Source organism: Schistocerca gregaria, chromosome 10, assembly GCF_023897955.1.
Source record: "Schistocerca gregaria isolate iqSchGreg1 chromosome 10, iqSchGreg1.2, whole genome shotgun sequence".
In the NCBI taxonomy this organism is placed as follows: Eukaryota; Metazoa; Arthropoda; class Insecta; order Orthoptera; family Acrididae; genus Schistocerca; species Schistocerca gregaria.
Window position 1 is genome coordinate 120801655 of NC_064929.1, and position 20760 is coordinate 120822414.

A 20760-nucleotide genomic window follows, 5' to 3' on the forward strand; every position below is an offset into this window, starting at 1 on the left:
CTTTATGAATTGTTCTGTGCGTAATTCCGCTCCCTTCTTTGTCTGTAACATCATACTTTCCATTTTACAAAAATTAAACAAATTACAATAAGGAAAACTTCAATATTAGAACATAGTTGGCATAACAAAAGCACTTCACACGACCAGTAATATGGTACCTAATACGAAATAAAAAAAAGAGTGAAAATTTGAAGACGAAACTGGTCAAGTCCATTTTGGAATGAACATCCGTAAAGGAAAGGCAAACATACGTTTCTAGCATTTGTAGACTTAGAGAAAGCTTTTGGCAATGTTGACTGGAATACTCTCTTTCAAATTCTAAAGGTGGCAGGGGTAAAATACAGTGAGGGAAAGGCTATTTACAATTTGTACAGAAACCAGATGGCAGTTATAAGAGTCGAGGGACATGAAAGGAAAGCAGTGGTTGGGAAGGGAGTAAGACAGGGTTGTAGCATCTCCCCGATGTTATTCAATCTCTATATTGAGCAAGCAGTAAAGGAAACAAAAGGAAAATTCGGAGTAGGTATTAAAATCAATGGAGAAGAAATAAAGACTTTGAGGTTCGCCGATGACATTGTAAATCTGTCAGAGACAGCAAAGAACTTGGAAGAGCAGTTGAATGGAATGGATAGTGTCTTGAAAGAAGGATATAAGATGAACATCGACAAAAGCAAAACGAAGATAATAGGATGTAGTCGAATTAAGTCGGGTGATGCTGAGGGAATTAGATTAGCAAATGAGACACTTAAAGAAGTAAAGGAGTTTTGCTATTAGGGGAGCAAAATAACTGATGATGGTCGAAGTAGAGAGGATATGAAATGCAGCCTGGCAATGGCAAGGCAAGAAATTTGTTAACATCGAGTATAGATTTAAGTATCAGGAAGTCATTTCTGAAAGTATTTGTATGGAGTGTAGCCATGTTTGGAAGTGAGACATGAACGATAAATAGTTTGGACAAGAAGAGAATAGAAGCTTTCGAAATGTGGTGCTACAGAAGAATGTTGAAGATTAGGTAGGTTCTGAGGCATCAAGGGATCACCAATTTAGCATTGGAGGGCAGCGTGGAGGGTAAAAATCGTAGAGGGAGACCAAAAGATGAATACACTAAGCAGATTCAAAAGGATGTAGGTTGCAGTAGGTACTGGGAGATGAAGAAGCTTGCACAGGATAGAGTAGCATGGAGAGCTGCATCAAACCAGTCTCAGAACTGAAGACCACAACAGCAACAACATCTGTAAAGCAAATGTCACTGAAAAAGAAATCATGATAAATCTACCAATTTGCAGAATCTCATACATTATTTGTGTGCGCTAATTGAAATTTTGTGCTCACACATGCAGAGGGATTGCATAAGAATTCTCAACGTTAACGCTGGTTTGATCACCGGAATGATTTACTGGACTTGCTACTGTTGGAGGTGCTGCCAGTTAGAGGGAAACAACCAGTTTAACCTGGCTTCGAACATCACAGAGGCCTGACGTTTTCCACATACACAAACCACATACAGAAGCGAAAGAGGCGATGTATGACGAAAGACACTGTCGGACCAAATGAACTCTGGCCTGGTTCTATATCTCTAACACTTACTTACTTAGGCGCGAAGAATGAAGAGAAACTCACGAAGAAAACTTGTAACTCACCTTGATTGTAAAAGGTTTCAATTGATAAACGGAAATTAATGAATGTGTGAAAGAAATTAGCATTAGTATAGAAGTAATAGAAGATGGAAAACGATTTCATTGTCATGAATTTGTAATGGATAAGAACAGAAGTTGCAAAATTCAAATTTTGACTCGTCAATGAAAATTCAGTGTGAAAGAAGTAATCAAAATTCAAGATAAAGAGGAGTTACATAAATTTGGTTGGAACATCAGCAAGCAAAATAACAGTGGACTGAAAAGGAAGAAACAACGAATGTTGTAAAGGAAGGAAGAAAAAAATTGGATATTTCGACATCAATCAGACATAATGAGGCATACCACTAATAATAATAAAACTACAAATACTAAAGGGTATGAAGGTAACAATAAAAGAATTAGTAGCTATTCAGATGCTTAGTTCTCTGTACGAACACTAGGTAAAGCATTTAGTAAATATGGATACTGCACCACAAGCAAAGATTGTGGAAATCCTAAGTGTTTGCGAAAATGGTGGTGCTTTGGTCGGTTGCTAATCGACGACTCGCTTCCTCTTACTAAAGCATGCCGGAGTGTTAAGGCCGTGATTTAGCACGGAAGTTGAGTTCACAATCTTTCTCTAGTAGTGTGTCACTGACAAGGTGAAACTTACTGCCTTTCGGGATCAGATGGCCTCTAACCAAGTTGTGTTCTGTGAGACTGTGGAGTGTGTTAGACGAAAATTAAATGATGCTGTGTATACAGCTGCAAATGTTTTCCCTTAAAGAGAAGAGTGGTGTCAGGAAAACGTTCCGTGGTATAGTGCACATTTCAGATATAAATATTAAAAATGCAAAAAACAATGGTTTCTTCTTGTTTGTTCAATTTACATTAATCTTCCAATTTTTTAAACATATAAATACATAAATAAATGGACATACATACATATGCATCCACACACACACACACACACACACACACACACACACACACACACACACACATATATATATATATATATATATATATATATATATATATATATATATATATATATTACACACATATATACATAAACATACATAATTACATATACACACAAATACATGACATATACATACAATACAATAATACAGATATACCAGTGACTGAGGACTGCATACTGAACGGCATTACATCAGTATTTTCATCATTTTCAGACTAATAAGCGTGGCCATTACAAGTCATACATTAGGTTTGTCGGTAACTTCCAAGCACATGTGCCACGAGAGAGCCATTAATGCCTAATGAAAGGAGGTCAGGTGGTGAAGTGAGGACATGCCAAAGCAAAACAGTAGATGGAACATGGGTAAATCAGTTAGTATTGCAGTATGATAGCTGAAAACATCAGATCATAAAATCATAAAATTTGTGACATGTCCGTGGGAAGTCTGTTAGTTGCAGAAATAAAAAACAAGCAAACCACCCTGCACCACTCTTATAAGTGTTTCGGATGTGTCTGATCACCCTGTGGATGAAAACTTCAGCACTAAACAACGGTAAGCGACAGTCGACTGTAAACTTACTTATTACATGCAAAACACAGTGATGTGCTTTAGTCCCGTTAGTTGAAAATTCTACAGTCTGATGAATAACAGCTCCATCTCGAAATTCTGATTCTAGTTAGTGGTGACTATAGCAGGATGTGTAAGTAAACAGCGATAAGTGTGACAAGCGTGGCTTCCTGTAGACATAACGTGTGCTGTGTTCCTGTCAAGGGAATAGTTTCCAGGAATGAGCTGTACGAACCGTAGGGACAGAAAGTTGGCTGAAACGAGACGTAAACAGTAATGAAGTCCTAAGCTCAGATTGGAATGTATACCGCAGAGACAGGCTGCACAGTGAAGGCGGAGGCGTGTTTATAGCGATAAAAAGTGCAATAGTATCGAAGGAAATTGACGGAGATCCGAAATGTGAAATGATTTGGGTGAAGCTCACGGTTAAACAGGCTCAGACATGGTAATTGGATGTCTCTATAGGCCCTCGGGCTCAGCAGCTGTTGTAGCTGAGCACCTGAAGGATATTTTGGAAAATATTTCGAGTAGATTTCCCCACCATGTTGTAGTTTTGGGTGGAGATTTTCATTTGCCGGATATAAACTGGGAGACTCAAACGTTCGTAACGGGAGGCAACGACAAAGAATCCAGTGAATTTTTTTTAATTGCTTTATCTGAAAACTACCTTGAGCAGTTAAACAGAGAGCCGACTCGTGGCGATAACATATTAGACCTTCTGGTGACAAACAGACCCAAACTATTTGAAACAGTTAACGCAGAACAGGGAATCAGTGATCATAAAGCGGTTACGGCATCGATGATTTCAGCCGTAAATAGAAATATTAAAAAAGGTAGGAATATTTTTCTGTTTAGCAAAAGTGACAAAAAACAGACTACAGAGTACCTGACGCCACTACACAAAAGTTTTGTCTCAAGTACAGAAAGTGTTGAGGATCAGTGGACAAAGTTCAAAACCATCGTACAATATGCGTTAGATGAGTATGTGCCAAGCAAGATCGTAAGAGATGGGAAAGAGCCACCGTGGTACAACAACCGAGTTAGAAAACTGCTGCGGAAGCAAAGGGAACTTCACAGCAAACATAAACATAGCCAAAGCCTTGCAGACAAACAAAAATTACGCGAAGCGAAATGTAGTGTGAGGAGGGCTATGCGAGAGGCGTTCAATGAATTCGAAAGTAAAGTTCTATGTACTGACTTGGCAGAAAATCCTAAGAAATTTTGGTCCTATGCCAAAGTGGTAGGTGGATCAAAACAAAACGTTCAGACACTCTGTGACCAAAATGGTACTGAAACAGAGGATGACAGACTAAAGGCCGAAATACTAAATGTCTTTTTCCACAGCTGTTTCACAGAGGAAGACTGCACTGTAGTTCCTTCTCTAGATTGTCGCACAAATGACAAAATGGTAGATATCGAAATCGCTCAAAAGAGGAAAGGCCGCTGGACATGATGGGATACAAGTTCGATTTTACACAGAGTACGCGAAGGAACTTGCCCCCCCCCCCCCCCCCCTTCTTGCATCGGTGTACCGTAGGTCTCTAGAAGAGAATAGCACTCCCAAAGATTGGAAAAGGAAACAGGTCATGCTCGTTTTCAAGAAGGGACGTCGAACACATGTGCAGAACTATAGACCTATATCCCTAACGTCGATCAGTTGTAGAATTTTGGAACACGTATTATGCTCGAGTATAATGATTTTTCTGGAGACTAGAAATCTACTCTGTAGGAATCAGCATGGGTTTCGAAAAAGACGGTCGTGTGAAACCCAGCTCGCGCTATTCGTCCACGAGACTCAGAGGGCCTTAGACACGGGTTCACAGGTAGATGCCGTGTTTCTTGACTTCCACAAGGCGTTTGAGACAGTTCCCCACAGTCGTTTAATGAACAAAGTACGAGCATATGGACTGTAAGACCAATTGTGTGATTGGATTAAGGAGTTCCTAGATAGCAGAACGCAGCAGGTCATTCTCAATGGAGCGAAGTCTTCCGAAGTAAGAGTGATTTCAGATGTGCCGCAGGGGAGTGTCATAGGACCGTTGCTATCCACAATATACATAAATGACCTTGTTGATGACATCGGAAGTTCACTGAGGATTTTTGCATATGATACTATGGTGTATAGAGAGGTTGTAACAATGGAAAATTGTACTGAAAGGCAGGAGGATCTGCAGCGAATTGATGCATGGTGCAGGGAATGGCAATTTAATCTCAATGTAGACAAGTGTAATGTGCTGCCAATACACAGCAAGAGAGATCCCTTATCATTTAGCTACAGTATAGCAGGTCAGCAACTGGAAGCAGTTAATTCCATAAATTATCTGGGAATACGCATTAAGAGTGATTTAAAATGGAATGATCATATAAAGTTGATCGTCGGTAAAGCAGATGCCAGACTGAGATTCATTGGAAGAATCCTAAGAAAATGCAATCCGAAAACAAAGGAAGTAGATTACAGTAGGCTTGTTTGCCCACTGCTTGAGTACTACTCATCAGTGTGGGATCCGTACCAGATAGGGTTGATAGAAGAGATAGAGAAGATCCAACGGAGAGCAGCGCGCTTCGTTACAGGATCATTTAGTAATCGCGAAAGCGTTACGGAAATGAGAGATAAACTTCAGTGGAAGACTCGGCAGGAGAGACGCTCACTAGCTCGGTACGGGCTTTTGTTGAAGTTTCGAGAACATACCTTCACCGAAGAGTCAAGCGGTATATTGCTCCCTCCTACGTATATCTCGCGAAGAGACCATGAGGATAAAATCAGAGAGATTAGACCCCACACAGAGGTATACCGACAATCTTTCTTTCCACGAACAATACGAGACTGGAATACAAGGGAGAACCGATAGATGTACTCAGGGTACTCTCCGCCACACACCGTCAGGTAGCTTGCGGAGTATGGATGTAGATGTAGATGTGGACGCATATGACTCCAATAAAGAGCCTGCATACGATCTTGAACGGAAATGCGCATCAAGAGATGTTATTAATCAGGTAAATGTGCATACTTCGTTAAGCAAGTAAACTATGCCAAATTGTGTTGCTTGCCATAGTTTACGTGCATTGATATGGAAGTGTGACGGCAAGAATGTCATTAAACATTGTTGACGTGATGCTGTAAGATGCTTTCATTGGTTTCTCATAAAGTGTTATCAGTGGTTACATTCATAGCTCGAAAACCGTATGAACTAAAATTAAGGTATGTAATGAGTGTATGTTTATATTTGAGGTATGCATGGAAGTGCTCACGAGTACACGCTATAAACAATCGAAGTATTTTAATTTCTTTGTGAAATTATTCTAAGATTTCTGGAGGATGTGAAGATTATAGCTCTGAAATTTTATAGGTTAACAGGAACATCACAGAAATGCCATGAGAGAATGACATTCTGCAGACAGGTACAATTGATGGAAATGACCAGAAGAGGATAAAACGTGGAGGTATTCACGAACAAGAGAAGAAAAAGAGAAATGGAGGAAAGAAAACTTATGTGAATGCTCTAAAAAGCATTTACTTCTCCATTTCTTATCTCTTCTCCGTCTTCAGTCATCTGGTAGTTTACATTCCTACTCTCTGCTTCATATCCTTCCATCTCTTCATCTCTGCCTCATTTAACGCTCTCACTACTGTGTTAAACACGTATATGAACCTGACCTGCACTTTCCGTTCCTCCTGCATTTTAATTATCCACTGTGTTGTTACTAACTCGCTCCATGCCCTGCACTTACACTAACCATACTTATCTTCTCATAAGTGTGTCTCATAGTTTACTTTTGTCTCTTTCGGTTCATCTGCCTCTTCTCTCAAATCAGCTGCACTTTCTGTTTCCCCTGCATTTTATTTATCCACTGTCATGTTACCCACTCCGTGGACACCCTGCCACATGTTACAACAAGCACACCTACCTTCAAATAATTGTGCTCATAGTTTCCTTTATTGTCTTTTCGTTTATCTCCCACTTCTCTCATATTCATGTGCTACTTAATATGATTTCATACTGATTTGTTAGAAGGCACAGCACATCTGTACCGCTGTTTTTGACTCCCTAGCTATTGGTTAGTGAAGACGACACAAAAAAGAAGAGCAGCTCCAACAGGTATGCTGGTACACAATGGAGTCAACACTGAGCAGTTAGTTAGTAGCCACGGTAAGTTAGTATAGTTGTTTTGACCGGTTAGTGAAAGCGACACGATAAGGGTGTGTTGTCGGTACGCACCAGTGTCGTTATCGTCATCGAGGGGCACGGACGGGTAGATGACTGCTGCAGGTTGCGGCTGTGGGAAGGTGGGCGGCGGGCACGGGGTGGGCTGCACGTCTACCACGGGGGCAGCTGGGAACGGCTGGGGGGCCTCGGCCGGCATCGACATCGGCATCGGCATCGCCGTGGGCGGCGGCGCCCACCCGCCAGCGTCGTGCTGGGGGGGCCCCGGGTACTGGTGGGGGGCCTGGGGCGCTATGGGCGGCGCCGCCCACGCGCCCGTCTCCTGCTGGGGCGGCGGGTGCACCACGGCCCCCGGCCGCACCGGGTCGTCACCACAGTCGCAGCACCACGACATCACGGTCAGGGCAGCTGTTCTCTAGTGGCCCCTCTCTGCGAACACACCAGGGGGCGCTGAGGGCCTATCCTCGTGCAGCGTGGCTCGACGGCACCACTCGGATAGGGGCGCAGGTGGACGTGTGGGCGCAGAACGGATATTCTCCTCTGATCTGTGCATTGTGTCAGTGCCGAGAACTTCCGCTCAGCCTGTGCGCTCCCTTACATCTTGAAGGGAGTAAGTTTGGTGCTGTTGCTTATGACGTTACTTCATTCTGTTGTTGTGGTATTCAGTCGTGAGACTGGTTTGATGCAGCTCTCCATGCTACTCTATCCTATGCAAGCCTCTTCATCTCCCAGTACCTACTGCAGCCTACATCATTCTGAATCTGCTCTGTGTACTCATCTCTTGGTCTCCCTCTACCATTTTTATCCTCCACACTGCCTTCCAGTACTAAATTGGTGATCCCTTGATGCCTCAGAACCCTCCTTCTAGTCAATTTGTGCGACAAACTCCTCTCCTCCCCAATTCTGTTCAATACCTCCTCATTAGTTATGTGATCTACCCACCTAATCTTCAGCATTCTTCTGTAGCACCACATTTAGAAAGCTATTCTATTATTGTCTAAACTATTTATCATCCATGTTTCAAATCCATACATGGCTACACACCATACAAATACTTTCAGAAACGACTTCCTGACAAATCTATACTCGACGTTAACATATTTCTCTTCTTCAGAAACGCTTTCCTTGCCATTGCCAGTCTACATTTTATATCCTCTCTACTTCGACCATCATCAGTTATTTTGCTCCCCAAATAGCAAAACTCCTTTACTACTTTGTCTCATTTCCCAATCTGATTCCCTCAGCATCACCAGACGTAATTCGACTACATTTCATTATCCTACTTTTGCTTTCGTTGGTGTTCATCTTATACCCTACTTTCAAGACGCTGTCCAGTCCGTTCAACTGCTTTTCCAAGTCCTTTGCTGTCTCTGACAGAATTATGATCTCATCGGCAAACCTCAAATTTTTTTCTTCTCCATCGATTTTAATACCTACTCCAATTTTTTATCTTATTTCCTTTACTGCTTGCTCAGTATACAGATTGAATAGCATCGGGCATATGCTACAGCCATGTCTCACTCCCTTCCCATCCACTGCTTCCCTTTCATATCCCTCGACTCTTATAACTGCCATCTGGTTTCTGTACAAATTGTAAATAGCCTTTCGCTCCCTGTATTTTACCCCTGCCACCTTTAGAATGTGAAAGAGAGTATTCCAGTCAACATTGTCGAAAGCTTTCTCTATGTCTACAAATGCTAGAAACGTAGATCTGCCTTTCCTTAATCTAGCTTCTATGATAAGTCGTAAGGTAAGTATTGCCTCACGCGTTCTCATATTTCTGAGGAATCCAAACTGATCTTCCCTGAGGTCGGCTTCTACCAGCTTTTCCATTCGTCTGTAAAGAATTCGCGATATTATTTTGCAGCTTTGACTTATTAAACTGATAGTCCGGTAATTTTCACATTTGTCAACACCTGCTTTCTTTGGAATTGGAGTATTGTATTCTTCTTGATGTCTGAGGGAAATTCACCTGTCTCATACATCTTGCTAACCAAATGGTAGAGTTTTGTCAGGACTGGCTTCTTCATTCTGTTTGATATTAATAGTGCTGTACATGGAAACTATATTCTTTTAAGTAAAGGTAGTTTCCCAGAGCTCTGGAAACATGTGACCAATTGATTGAGCTCTACAGAAGACATTATCACTATAAAATCATGAATTAAAAAGTTCACTGAGTCCACTACTCTTTTTGGTCAGTAAATTAGGCCAGTTGATCGAGGAGATTTAGGAACCAGGTTTTATACTGTAAGACATGTCCAGGGGCAGATATGGACTCTGCCTACGATCTATTGGTTATGAACTGCAGATTAAAAATGAAGAAACTGCAAAAAGGTGGGAATTTAAGGAGATGGGACATGGATTAACTGACAGTGGCAGAGGTTGTAGAGAGTTTCAGGCAGAGCATTAGAGAAAGATTGACAAAAATGGGGGAAAGAAATACAGTAGAAGAAGAATGGGTAGCTTGAGGGATGAAGTAGTGAAGGCAGCAGAGGATACAGTAGGTAAAAAGGACGAGGGTTAGTGGAAATCCTTGGGTGACAGAAGAAATATTGAATTTAATTGATGAAAGTAGAAAATATAAAAATGCAGTAACTGAAGCAGGCTAAAAGAAATACAAACGTCTCAAAAATGAGATCGACAGTAAGTGCAAAATGGCCAAATGTAAGGATGTAGAGGCATATCTCACTAAGTGTAAGATAGATACTGCCTACAGGAAAATTAAAGAGACCTTAGAGAACCACTTGAATGAATATCAAGAGCTCAGATGAAAACCCAGTTCTAAGCAAAGAAGGGCAAGGAGAAAGTTGAAATATATATAGGGTCTACACTAGGGCGATGTTCTTGAGGACACTGATATGGAAATGGAAGAGAATGTAGATATGATAGTGCGCGAAGAGTTTGACAGAGCACTTTGTATGGAGTGTAGCCATGTATGAAAGTTTAAACAGTTTAGACAAGAAGAGAATAGAAGCTTTCGAAATGTGGTGCTACAAAAATATGCTGAAGATTAGATGGGCAGATCACAAAACTAATGAGGTGGTACTGAACAGAAATGGGGAGAAGAGAAATTTGAGGCACAACTTGACCAGAAGAAGGAATCGGTTGATCGGACATATTCTGACGCCTCAAGGGATCACCAATTTAGTATTGGAGGGCAGCATGGAGGGGAAAAATCTTAGAGGGAGACCGAGAGAGTAGCAGGGAGAGCTGCATCAAACCAGTCTCTGGACTGAAGACCAAAACAATAAAAAGAGTCAATCAGATAAATTGTATGCTCTAGAGATATATTAAATCTCAGCTTTATCAATGATAATGAAGACAGGCTTAAATAACGAATTCAGACTCGCACTAAGGCTGACACCTGGGTCTGCCCGTCACTAGACACATATGCTGATCACTGCGTCATTCTGACAGTACGGCTAACACAGCCGCACGGATGAACCTTATTTCTCCCTTCTCAATGCAAACCCCAATACACGCAGGAACCCATCTTGATTCTATTATTCTTAGCTTGTATCAGTATTGCAAATGCTCCCTAACAAGTTATTCAATGCTAAGGTGCTATTCTAATATCGGTAGTACCTTTCCAATACTGATTTGAGTTAATAAGGGGAACGTCAGGACTGGTTGAGACGTGGAGTTGGTATTGGGGAGGAAGATGTAGTGAGCTAGCCACTCTGTCAGGGTAGCACAGTAGTTAGCATATAAGCCTCGTGAGCACGAGACCCCCGTTCGATTCTCAATGTTGGTACAAATTTTAATTCATTGCTTTGGCCTGTGTTCATTAACTTCTTCAATTAGTTCTGAAAACATATATAATGCAATAGAAGATGAAAAGTAAGGCTTAAATATTTACAAAGTAAATAAGCATCGAGTATAAAACCTACATTGTACTATAAAGGGGCACGGAGAACCTAAGAAACATTAGAAATGCTACCTTGTGTAGCACACATTTTTCGGAAGGGTGATATTGAACTTCACTCGAAATAAGCTCTCAGAGACGACTACGGTGGCTACGTTTGACGTCATTAAGGCTGCTTGTACTATTGTTCCACCCTCTATCCCACAGCATTTTACAAAGAGATGGTAGTAGGAATGTTCGTCAAACACGTAAACGAATATGTGCTTAACAAACTACCTTCATTGTCACTGAAGAAGGCAAAAGTGTATCGAAACACAGAAACAGAAAAACGGTCGTATCAAGGATGGAACTTAAAAAAACTTGAGAAAGAATAAATATTACTGATTGTGGGAGAAGCAACTCAGCCTTTCATAACAGAATGCAATACGCTGAGAACGAATAATATATCACTGCCTCATGCTTTACTGAGACAAAGAAAGCAATGCTAAAGCTTTCAGTAACAACACAATGCGAAACGAACGACTAAACCACATCTAATTATACAAAATGTCTTTGCAGACACAAATTTGAAGTCTCATGAAATACTAGCAGAGTTCTCAGTGGACAGAGATAGGAAAAACCTTGTTTTCTCTCTATTTTTTTCTCTCTCTGCCTGTCAAGATAAACTTACATTTATGTAAGAAAATTATGGAGATACGACTACCGAGATTGACAATTTTTTTTAAAAAAAAGACTATCTTATTCCTGTTGCTGCCATCCCTGGCACTTTGATTACAAAATGGTTCAAATGGCTCTGAGCACTATAGGACTAAACATCTGATGTCATCAGTCCCCTAGAACTTAGAACTACTTAAACCTAACTAACCTAAAGACATCACACACATCCGTGTCCGAGGCAGGATTCGAACCTGCGACCGTAGCGGTCGCGCAGTTCCAGACTGAAGTGGCTAGAACCGGTCGGCCACTCCGGCCGGCTCAAGGTTATCAGACATTGGCATAGCGCAAAATATGTTGGAGAAGACAGAGATTGGCATAAATCCAACAAATAATTGAGGGAACAGGAGGCAAGTGTTGCCCTGAGATGAAGACGAATTAATGCCTATATTCTTTCAGACCCCATACATTCAATTAATTGATCAGGGTCGCCATAACGAACGCAGTAAGACCTTAGTAATGTATTTTCCGGCTCAATGTTATCAGACATTGGCATAGCACAAAAGATGTTGGAGAAGACAGAGATTGGCATAAATCCAACAAAAAGTTGAGGAAACAGGAGGCAAGTGTTACTCTGAGATGAAGAGGAATTCATGCCTATATTCTTTAAGACCGCATACATTCAATTCATTGATCAGGTTCGCCATAACGAACGCAGGAAGACTTTAGTAATGTATTTTCAAAGCAGTGTCATGAAACTCAAGGTTCTAACTGGTCTTCAAACGTGCGTGGCTTCCATATCCGTCTATTCAGAGATACCTCGGCCTGCGTTATGGGCCGTTAGTTCCGCCGTTATGCATGACACACTTTCACCAGCACGGATATACCAGCACCCCTGTTCTGAATCAGCGCTGTTTGTCAGATTATGGAGGATATGAAAGAGTGTTGTGTGTTACCGACATCAAATATGGGAGCTCGGAATGAATGACAGTGTAAGTGAACAGCTTCGAGTACTTGGCATGCGATGTAACGATACCTGCTTGCTCTGCAAAACTGATGTGAAGTGCACGACACAGAATTTTTCTTTGTAGCAGTTACTAGTGCCTCTCCCTGTTTCATTCCCATACGGAGGACATGAAGAATCGCTTAAACGCCTCTGTGCGTGCTGTAATAAATGTAATGTATTATTCACGATCCCTACGTAAGGGATACGTAGAGTGTTATACACTGAAGGGTCGAAGAAACTGGTACACTTGTCTCATATTGTGTAGGGCCCCAGCAACACGACGTGTCACGGACTCGACCAATGTCTGAAGTTGTGCTGGAGGGAACCGACGCCATGAACCCTGCGGGAATGTCCGTAAATCCGTAATACTACGAGGTGCACCTTTGCAAGGCATCCCAAATATGCTAAAATGTGTTCATGTCTGTAGAGTTTGGTGGCCAGCGGAAGTGTTTAAACTCAGAAGACTGTTCTTGGAGCCGTTCTGTAGTAATTCTGGACGCGTGGGGGTGTCGTATTGTGCTGCTGGAATTCCCCAAGTCCTTCAGACCGGCCGGGATAGGTGGCCGAGCGGTTCTAGGCGCTTCAGTGTGGAACCGCGCGACCGCTACGGTCGTAGGTTCGAATCCTGCCTCGGTCATGGATGTGTGTGATGTCCTTAGGTTAGTTAGGTTTAAGTAGTTCTAAGTTCTAGGGGACTGATGACCTCAGCTGTTAAGACCCATTAGTGCTCAGAGCCATTTTTTGAACCTTCGGAATGCAGAATGGACATAAATGGATGCAGGTGCTCAGACAGGCTGCTTACGTACGTGTCACGTGTCAGAGGGGTATCTAGACGTATCAGGGGTCCGATATCACTCCAGTTGCACACGCCGCACACCATTACAGAGCTTCCATCTGCTTGAACAGTCCCCTGCTGACAAAGACTCCGTGGACTCATGAGGTTATCTCTACACCCATACACGTCCTTCCGCTCGACTCAATTTGAAACAAGACTCGTCCGACTAGTAAGCAACAGTCCCATGTTCGTGCTAAGGGGCTCAGGCAAGGCGTATAGCTTTGTGTCACGTAGTCATCAAGGGTACACAAGTGGGCACACTGAGACTTATTGATACCCCAGCAATGAATTGTGCAGCAATTTGCGAAGGGTTTCACTTATGTCACGTTGAACGATTCTTTTCAGACGTCGTTGGTCCCGTTCTTGCAGGATCTTTTTCTGGCCGCAGCGATATGGGAGAATCGATGTTTTACTGGACTCCTGATATCCACGGTACACTCGTGAAATGTTCGTACGGGAAAATTCGCACTTCATCGCGACCTCAGAAATACTTTGTTCCGTCGGCCATGCGCCGACTATAACACGACGTTGAAACTGACTTAAGTCTTGAGAACACGCCATTGCAGCAACAGTAACCGATCTAACTGCTCCTCCAGATGCTTGTTCTATTATTTAGAGGTTGCCAACCGCTACGCCGTATTATGAGTGTTTGGCTGGTTCGAATGGCTCTGAGAACTATGGGACTTGACTTCTAAGGTCATCAGTCGCCTAGAACTTAGAACTAATAGAACCTAACTAACCTAAGGACATCACACACATCCATGCCCGAGGCAGGATTCGAACCTGCGACCGTAGCGGTCGCTCGGTTCCAACCTGTAGCGCCTAGAACTGCACGGCCACTGCGGCCGGCTATGCGTGTTTACATGCCTCTCTATTTGAATAATTCCTAGAAGCTGGTTCTTGAAACACTGTGGCCACAGAATTGCGTGAACAATGGGGAGTGCCAAGGAAATGCTCAAGAAACTGAAAATTCAGACGTCTGAAGATAGACTCAGACTATCCCGAGAAAGCCTACGTCATATCGTATAATGGGGATGAAATCATCTTCTAAAACGTGCACATACCATATCGCACCGATTATTCCGTGATAGGACGTTGCCCACCGCAGAGTCACTCACTGAGGTTGAAAAAACTTATCGATCACGAAATGCGGATTCTCAGTCCCCCAATTTTGTTTACTGACGAACCCATCCAAATGAAAGTGGATTCCATCGCTAAACGCAAACATACAGAGCATACTTATTCCCATCATGCCCCGCGGCCAACCGTGCAGTTTGGACGTCCTAACGCAAACCGTTCAACACTTGCGGCGATTTAATTTCATGTAGTTCCATAAATGTTATCCTCATTCTGTAACAGACCCAGTAAGACACACAGTCGGCAAAATCAACCTACACACTGAGGACATATTTACCTTTTGCACTACATCGTGTCCCGTTATTCAGTTTTGTATTGTCATGTGTTCTAGGAGCTGGTTTTGTTTCCTGTGCGAACAGCAAACTAACGAAATTATTCGATCAATATAGAGAGTGCAAATTTTATGTTGTCAGACCAAAATAACTCGAAAATAAGCTTCACAAGGAAAATTGTGTAGAATCGAAGGTTGATTATTTTCGAGGGCGACATGTGCTGGCGCTAAAATTAGCCAGCCACCTGGTGGTGGGGTGGGAGACAACTTTAAAATTTCAAATGGGAACCCCCAATTTTTATTGCAGAATCAGATTCTAAATGAAAAACTATGCACAATTTGTCTTAAACATTAGTTTTGATTCTTGGTAGTTGGCGCTGTAATTCAAGAACATCCATGTTCTCATTTTGTATGGAAAATGGCTACGGATACAGGAAAAATACTTATTTACTTCATAAATTTTGATTCACGAAAACTAAAATTCTCTCTCTCTCCCCATAGGGTGGAGAGAGAGGAATTAGTTTTACAAATGTTGACCCAAATGCTAATTTTTTCCACAGATTCGGATAAGTTCTGTTTGTTTCGTGGTAATGAGGCACACAACTTTTAATTATCAAGCAAATCATCTGACTAGCTAACTAACTAACCAAACATCCTACTTAATAACTTATGTATTTTTTATTTATCAGTAACCATATTCCACGCAAAAATGAGAACATGGATTTCCTTGAATTACAGCGCCAACTACCAAAAATCAATACCAATGTTGAAGACAAAATGTACGTAGTTTTTTGTGTAGAATCTGATTCTGCAATAAAAATTGGGGTTCCGATTTGAAATTTTAAAGTTGCCTCCCACCCCAGCCCCATTGGAAAAATAGCACTAGTAGATGTCCCCCTCGAAAATAATCACCTTTGGTTTCTGCACATTCTTTTGAGGGGAGCTTTTTCGTCAAGTTGTGCTGATTTGGCAACTTAAAATTTTGCACCCTGTATAATACGAAAAATGTTGATACAGCTGCGAGAGAGCTCGGCACTCTCTCGGTCGCAGCATTACTCAGTGAACGGACCATTTGTAACATTATTAATGCAATGTAACTTAATTTTTATGTGATAAGTCGTACGATTAAGTCGATGTACCCGACATAGACTCTTTCGTGTAACAGATGTAGTGTTCGGCAGTAGCTACTACTGAATTTTCGATTCCGGAGGAAGTAATAGGAAATATTGCGACACAATTAGAATCAGAATTAAATCGATTCGTATAGGAAAGTGTAGTGCTCATTCAGGAATATATTCTGATCACTTCCTTCATTTGCTTGGCCATATTGCCCGTAGCTGCATTACACTCCTTTAGAGTACTTCCGTTCTGTCGAAGAAACTACGAGAAAATGAGTGTTTTTTTCATCGGACGCGTTTCGCTTGATTGACGTAAAGTATCATCAGTGGTCTGTATCTAAAAATGTATTTATAATTTGATTTACTTTTAAGATCTGAAAACGGTTCGTTAACAATATGTTGCGTTTCACTTACGGCGATTTCTGTTCAGTTTCTCGCCCAGACGCAAATCACCTTAAGTTAAAAGCAACATATTGTTAACGAACTGTTTTACGATCTTAAAAAGAAATCATATTATAAATACTGATAGGTTTCAGATAGATTACATAATGGTAAGACAGAGATTTAGGAACCAGGTTTTAAACTGTAGGACATTTCCAGGGGCAGATGTGGACTCTGACCACAATCTATTGGTTATGAACTGTAGATTAAAACTGAAGAAACTGCAAAAAGGTGGGAATTTAAGGAGATGGGACCTAGATAAACTGAAAGAACCAGAGATTGTACAGAGTTTCAGGGAGAGCATAAGGCAGCAATTGACAGGAATGGGGGAAAGAAATACAGTAGAAGAAGAATGGATAGCTCTGAGGGATGAAGTAGTGAAGGCAGCAGAGGATCAAGTAGGTAAAAAGACGAGGGCTAGTAGAAATCCTTGGGTAACAGAAGAAATATTGAATTTAATTGATGAAAGGAGAACATATAAAACTGCAGTAAATGAAGCAGGCAAAAAGGAATACAAACGTCTCAAAAATGAGATCGACAGGATGTGCAAAATGGCTAAGCAGGGATGGATAGAGGACAAATGTACAGGCATATCTCACTAGGGGTAAGATAGATACAGCCTACAGGAAAATTAAAGAGACCTTTGGAGATACGAGAACCACTTGTGTGAACATCAAGAGCTCAGATGGAAACCCAGTTCTAAGCAAAGAAGGGAAAGCAGAAAGGTGGAAGGAGTATATAGAAGGTCTATACAAGGGCGATGTACTTGAGGACAATATTATGGAAATGGAAGAGGATGAAGATGAAATGGGATATACGATACTGCGTGAAGAGTTTGACAGAGCACTGAAAGACCTGAGTCGAAACAAGGTCCCCGGAGTAGACAACATTCCATTGGAACTACTGACAGCGTTGGGAGAGCCAGTCCTGACACAACTCTACCATATGGTGAGCAAGATGTATGAGACAGGTGAAATACCTTCAGACTACAAGAAGAATAAGAATATAATAATTCCAATCCCAAAGAAAGCAGGTGTTGACAGATGTGAAAATTACCGAACTATCAGTTTAATAAGGCACAGCTGGAAAATACTAACGCGAATTCTTTACAGACGAATGGAAAAACTAGTAGAAGCCGACCTCTGGGAAGATCAGTTTGGATTCCGTAGAAATGTTGGAACACGTGAGGCAATACTGACCCTACGACTTATCTTAGAAGCTAGATTAACGTTTCTAGCATTTGTAGACTTAGAGAAATCTTTTGACAATGTTGACTGGAATACTCTCTTTCAAATTCTGAAGGTGGCAGGCGTAAAATACAGGGAGCGAAAGGCTATTTACAATTTGTACAGAAACCAGATGGCAGTTATTAGAGTCGAGGGACATGAAAGGGGAGCAGTGGTTGGGAAGGTAGTAAGACAGGGTTGTAGTCTCTCCCCGATGTTATTCAATCTGTATATTGAGCAAGCAGTAAAGGAAACAAAAGAAAAATTTGGAGTAGGAATTAAAATCCATGGAGAAGAAATAAAAACTCTAAGATTCGCCGATGACATCGTAATTCTGTCAGAGACAGCAAAGGCCTTGGAAGAGCAGTTGAACGGAATGGACAGTGTCTTGAAAGGAGGATATAAGATGAACATCAACATCAACAAAAGCGGAAGGAGGATAATGGAATGTAGTCGAATTAGGTCGGGTGATGCTGAGGGAATTAGATTAGCAAATGAGACACTTAAAGTGGTAAAGGAGTTTGTCTATTTGGGGAGAAAAATAACTGACGATGGTCGAAGTAGAGAGGATATAAAATGTAGACTGGCAATGGCAAGGAAAGCGTTTGTGAAGAAGAGAAATTTGTTAACATCGAGTATAGATTTTAGTGTTAGGAATCCGTTCCTGAAAGCATTTGTATGGAGTGCAGGCATGTATGGAAGTGAATCATGGACGTTATATAGTTTGGACAAGAAGAGAATAGAAGCTTTCGAATTGTGGTGCTACAGAAGAATGCTGAAGATTAGATGGGTAGATCATATAACTAATGAGGAAGTATTGAATAGGTTTGGGGAGAAGAGAAGTTTGTGGCACAACTTGACCAGAAAAAGGGATCGGTTGGTAGGGCATGTTCTGAGGCATCAAGGGATCACCAATTTAGTATTGGAGGACAGCGTGGAGGGTAAAAATCGTAGAGGGAGACCAACAGATGACTATACTACGCAGATTCTGAAGGATGTAGGTTGCAGTGGGTACTGGGAGATGAAGAGGCTTGCACAGGATGGAGTAGCATGGAGAGCTGCATCAAACCAGACAACAACAACAACAACACCAACATTATAAATAGTGAATTATCTTAATAAAGAGAAACGCGACTGGTGAAAAGAAAAACACCCATTTTCATGTAGTTGCATACGTACGCATTATGGAGACCGATTGATGACTTCTTTATAGATGCCAGCTTCTGAGATTTACAGCACCAGTGCCGAACACAATAATATTTTTCAGAAAGATGTGCGACAAGTGTCAGGTGGTACGTCTTCATCTAGGTGATTACTCTGCTATTCACAATAAAGTGCCTCGGAGACAGTTCAATGAACCACCTTCAAGCTGTCTCTCTACCGCTCCACCCTCGAACGGCGCGCGTGGAAAACGAGAAATTTTTCTGTGCGAGCGAGGATTTCTCTTATTTTATCGTGATGATTATTTCTCCCTATTTAGGTGGGTGCCAACAGAATATTTTCGCAATCGGAGGCGACTGAAATTTCATGAGGAGATCCCTTCACTCCAATTCACGTATCATGTCTGTCGCAGTATCTCCCCTATTTCGCGGTAATACAAAACGAGCTGCCCTTCTTTGTACTTTTTCGATTTCATCTGTCAGTCCCACCTGATGCGGAGCCCACACCGCACAGCAGTACTCCAGAATAGGGCGGACAAGCGTGGTGTAAGCAGTCTCTTTAGTAGACCTGTAGCACCTTCTAAGTGTTCTGCCAATAAATCGCAGTCTTTGGTTTGCTCTACGCACAATATCATCTATGTGATAGTTCCAATTTAGGTTATTTGTAATAGTAATTACTAAGTACTTAGGTGAATTTACAGCCTTCAGATTTGCGTGACTTATCGCGTAATCGAAATTTAGCCGATTTCTTTTAGTACTCATGTGAATAACTTCACACTTTTCTTTATTCAGGCTCAATTGCCACTTTTCGCACCATGCAGATATCTTATCTAAATCATTTTGCAAGTCGTTTTGATCTTGTGGTGACTTTACAATAAGGTAAATGAGAGCATCATCTGCAAGCAATGTAAGAGGGCTACTCAGATTGTCCCGTATGTCGTTAATATAGATCAAGAACGATAGAGGGCCTATAACACTTCCCTGGGGGATGCCAGATATTACTTCTGTTTTACTGGATAACTTTCCGTCTTTACTGTGACCTTTCTGACAGGAAATCACGAATTCAGTCGCACAACTGAAGCGATAACACGTAGGGTAAATTGCCAAATAGAATAACGCTATTAATGTAAATCAACCAGTGTTATTAATACAAGCCGCGATTATTCTCGAGCTTAATGCCAACACCTTTTCTTATATAGAATTCCTTTCAAATGGTTCAAATGGCTCTGAGCACTATGGGACTTAACATCGATGGTCATCAGTCCCCTAGAACTTAGAACTACTTAAACCTAACTAACCTAAGGACAGCACACAACACCCAGTCATCACGAGGCAGAGAAAATCCCTGACCCCGCCTGGAATCGAACCCGGGAACCCGGGCGCGGGAAGCGATTTTTCATATCGGTTATGAGTATTCGGACTATCGAGGTTCCACAGGGAGAATTTAGACTTCTTTAATTACTTTTTATCGGGCTCACACAGAGTTAATTACAGTCGCTTACAGAGGCATTTTACATTCTCTTCGCTATCTTCGGGCTCACACAGAGTTAATTACAGTCGCTTACAGAGGCATTTTACATCGGCTTCGCTATCTTCGGCACTAAAAAGAGAGGTGTTTGACAGTCGGCAGGGGAACGAGAGGCGTCTAGCATAGTAGATAATTAAGACTTGCGATGCAGTACATGTTTCCGCGTGAATGTCTGGGCCTCAGGCCG

At 41.7% G+C, this 20760-nt stretch overlaps 1 protein-coding gene across 2 annotated transcripts in view; it reads right to left on the reverse strand.

Annotated features, from left to right (window-relative positions):
- The window catches only part of LOC126293478 (natterin-3-like), a 118481-nt gene that overhangs the window by 49136 nt on the left and 48585 nt on the right, over positions 1 to 20760 (reverse strand). Inside the window, exon 2 of one of the 2 annotated variants that reach the window (XM_049986720.1) lies at positions 7387 to 7761. The exons of the other annotated variant lie outside the window; for it this stretch is intronic. Coding sequence (XP_049842677.1) covers positions 7387 to 7726 — 340 coding nt within the window. The 5' untranslated portion in view covers positions 7727 to 7761. The remainder of the gene's footprint in view (positions 1 to 7386; positions 7762 to 20760) is intronic. 2 annotated transcript variants of the gene reach the window in all.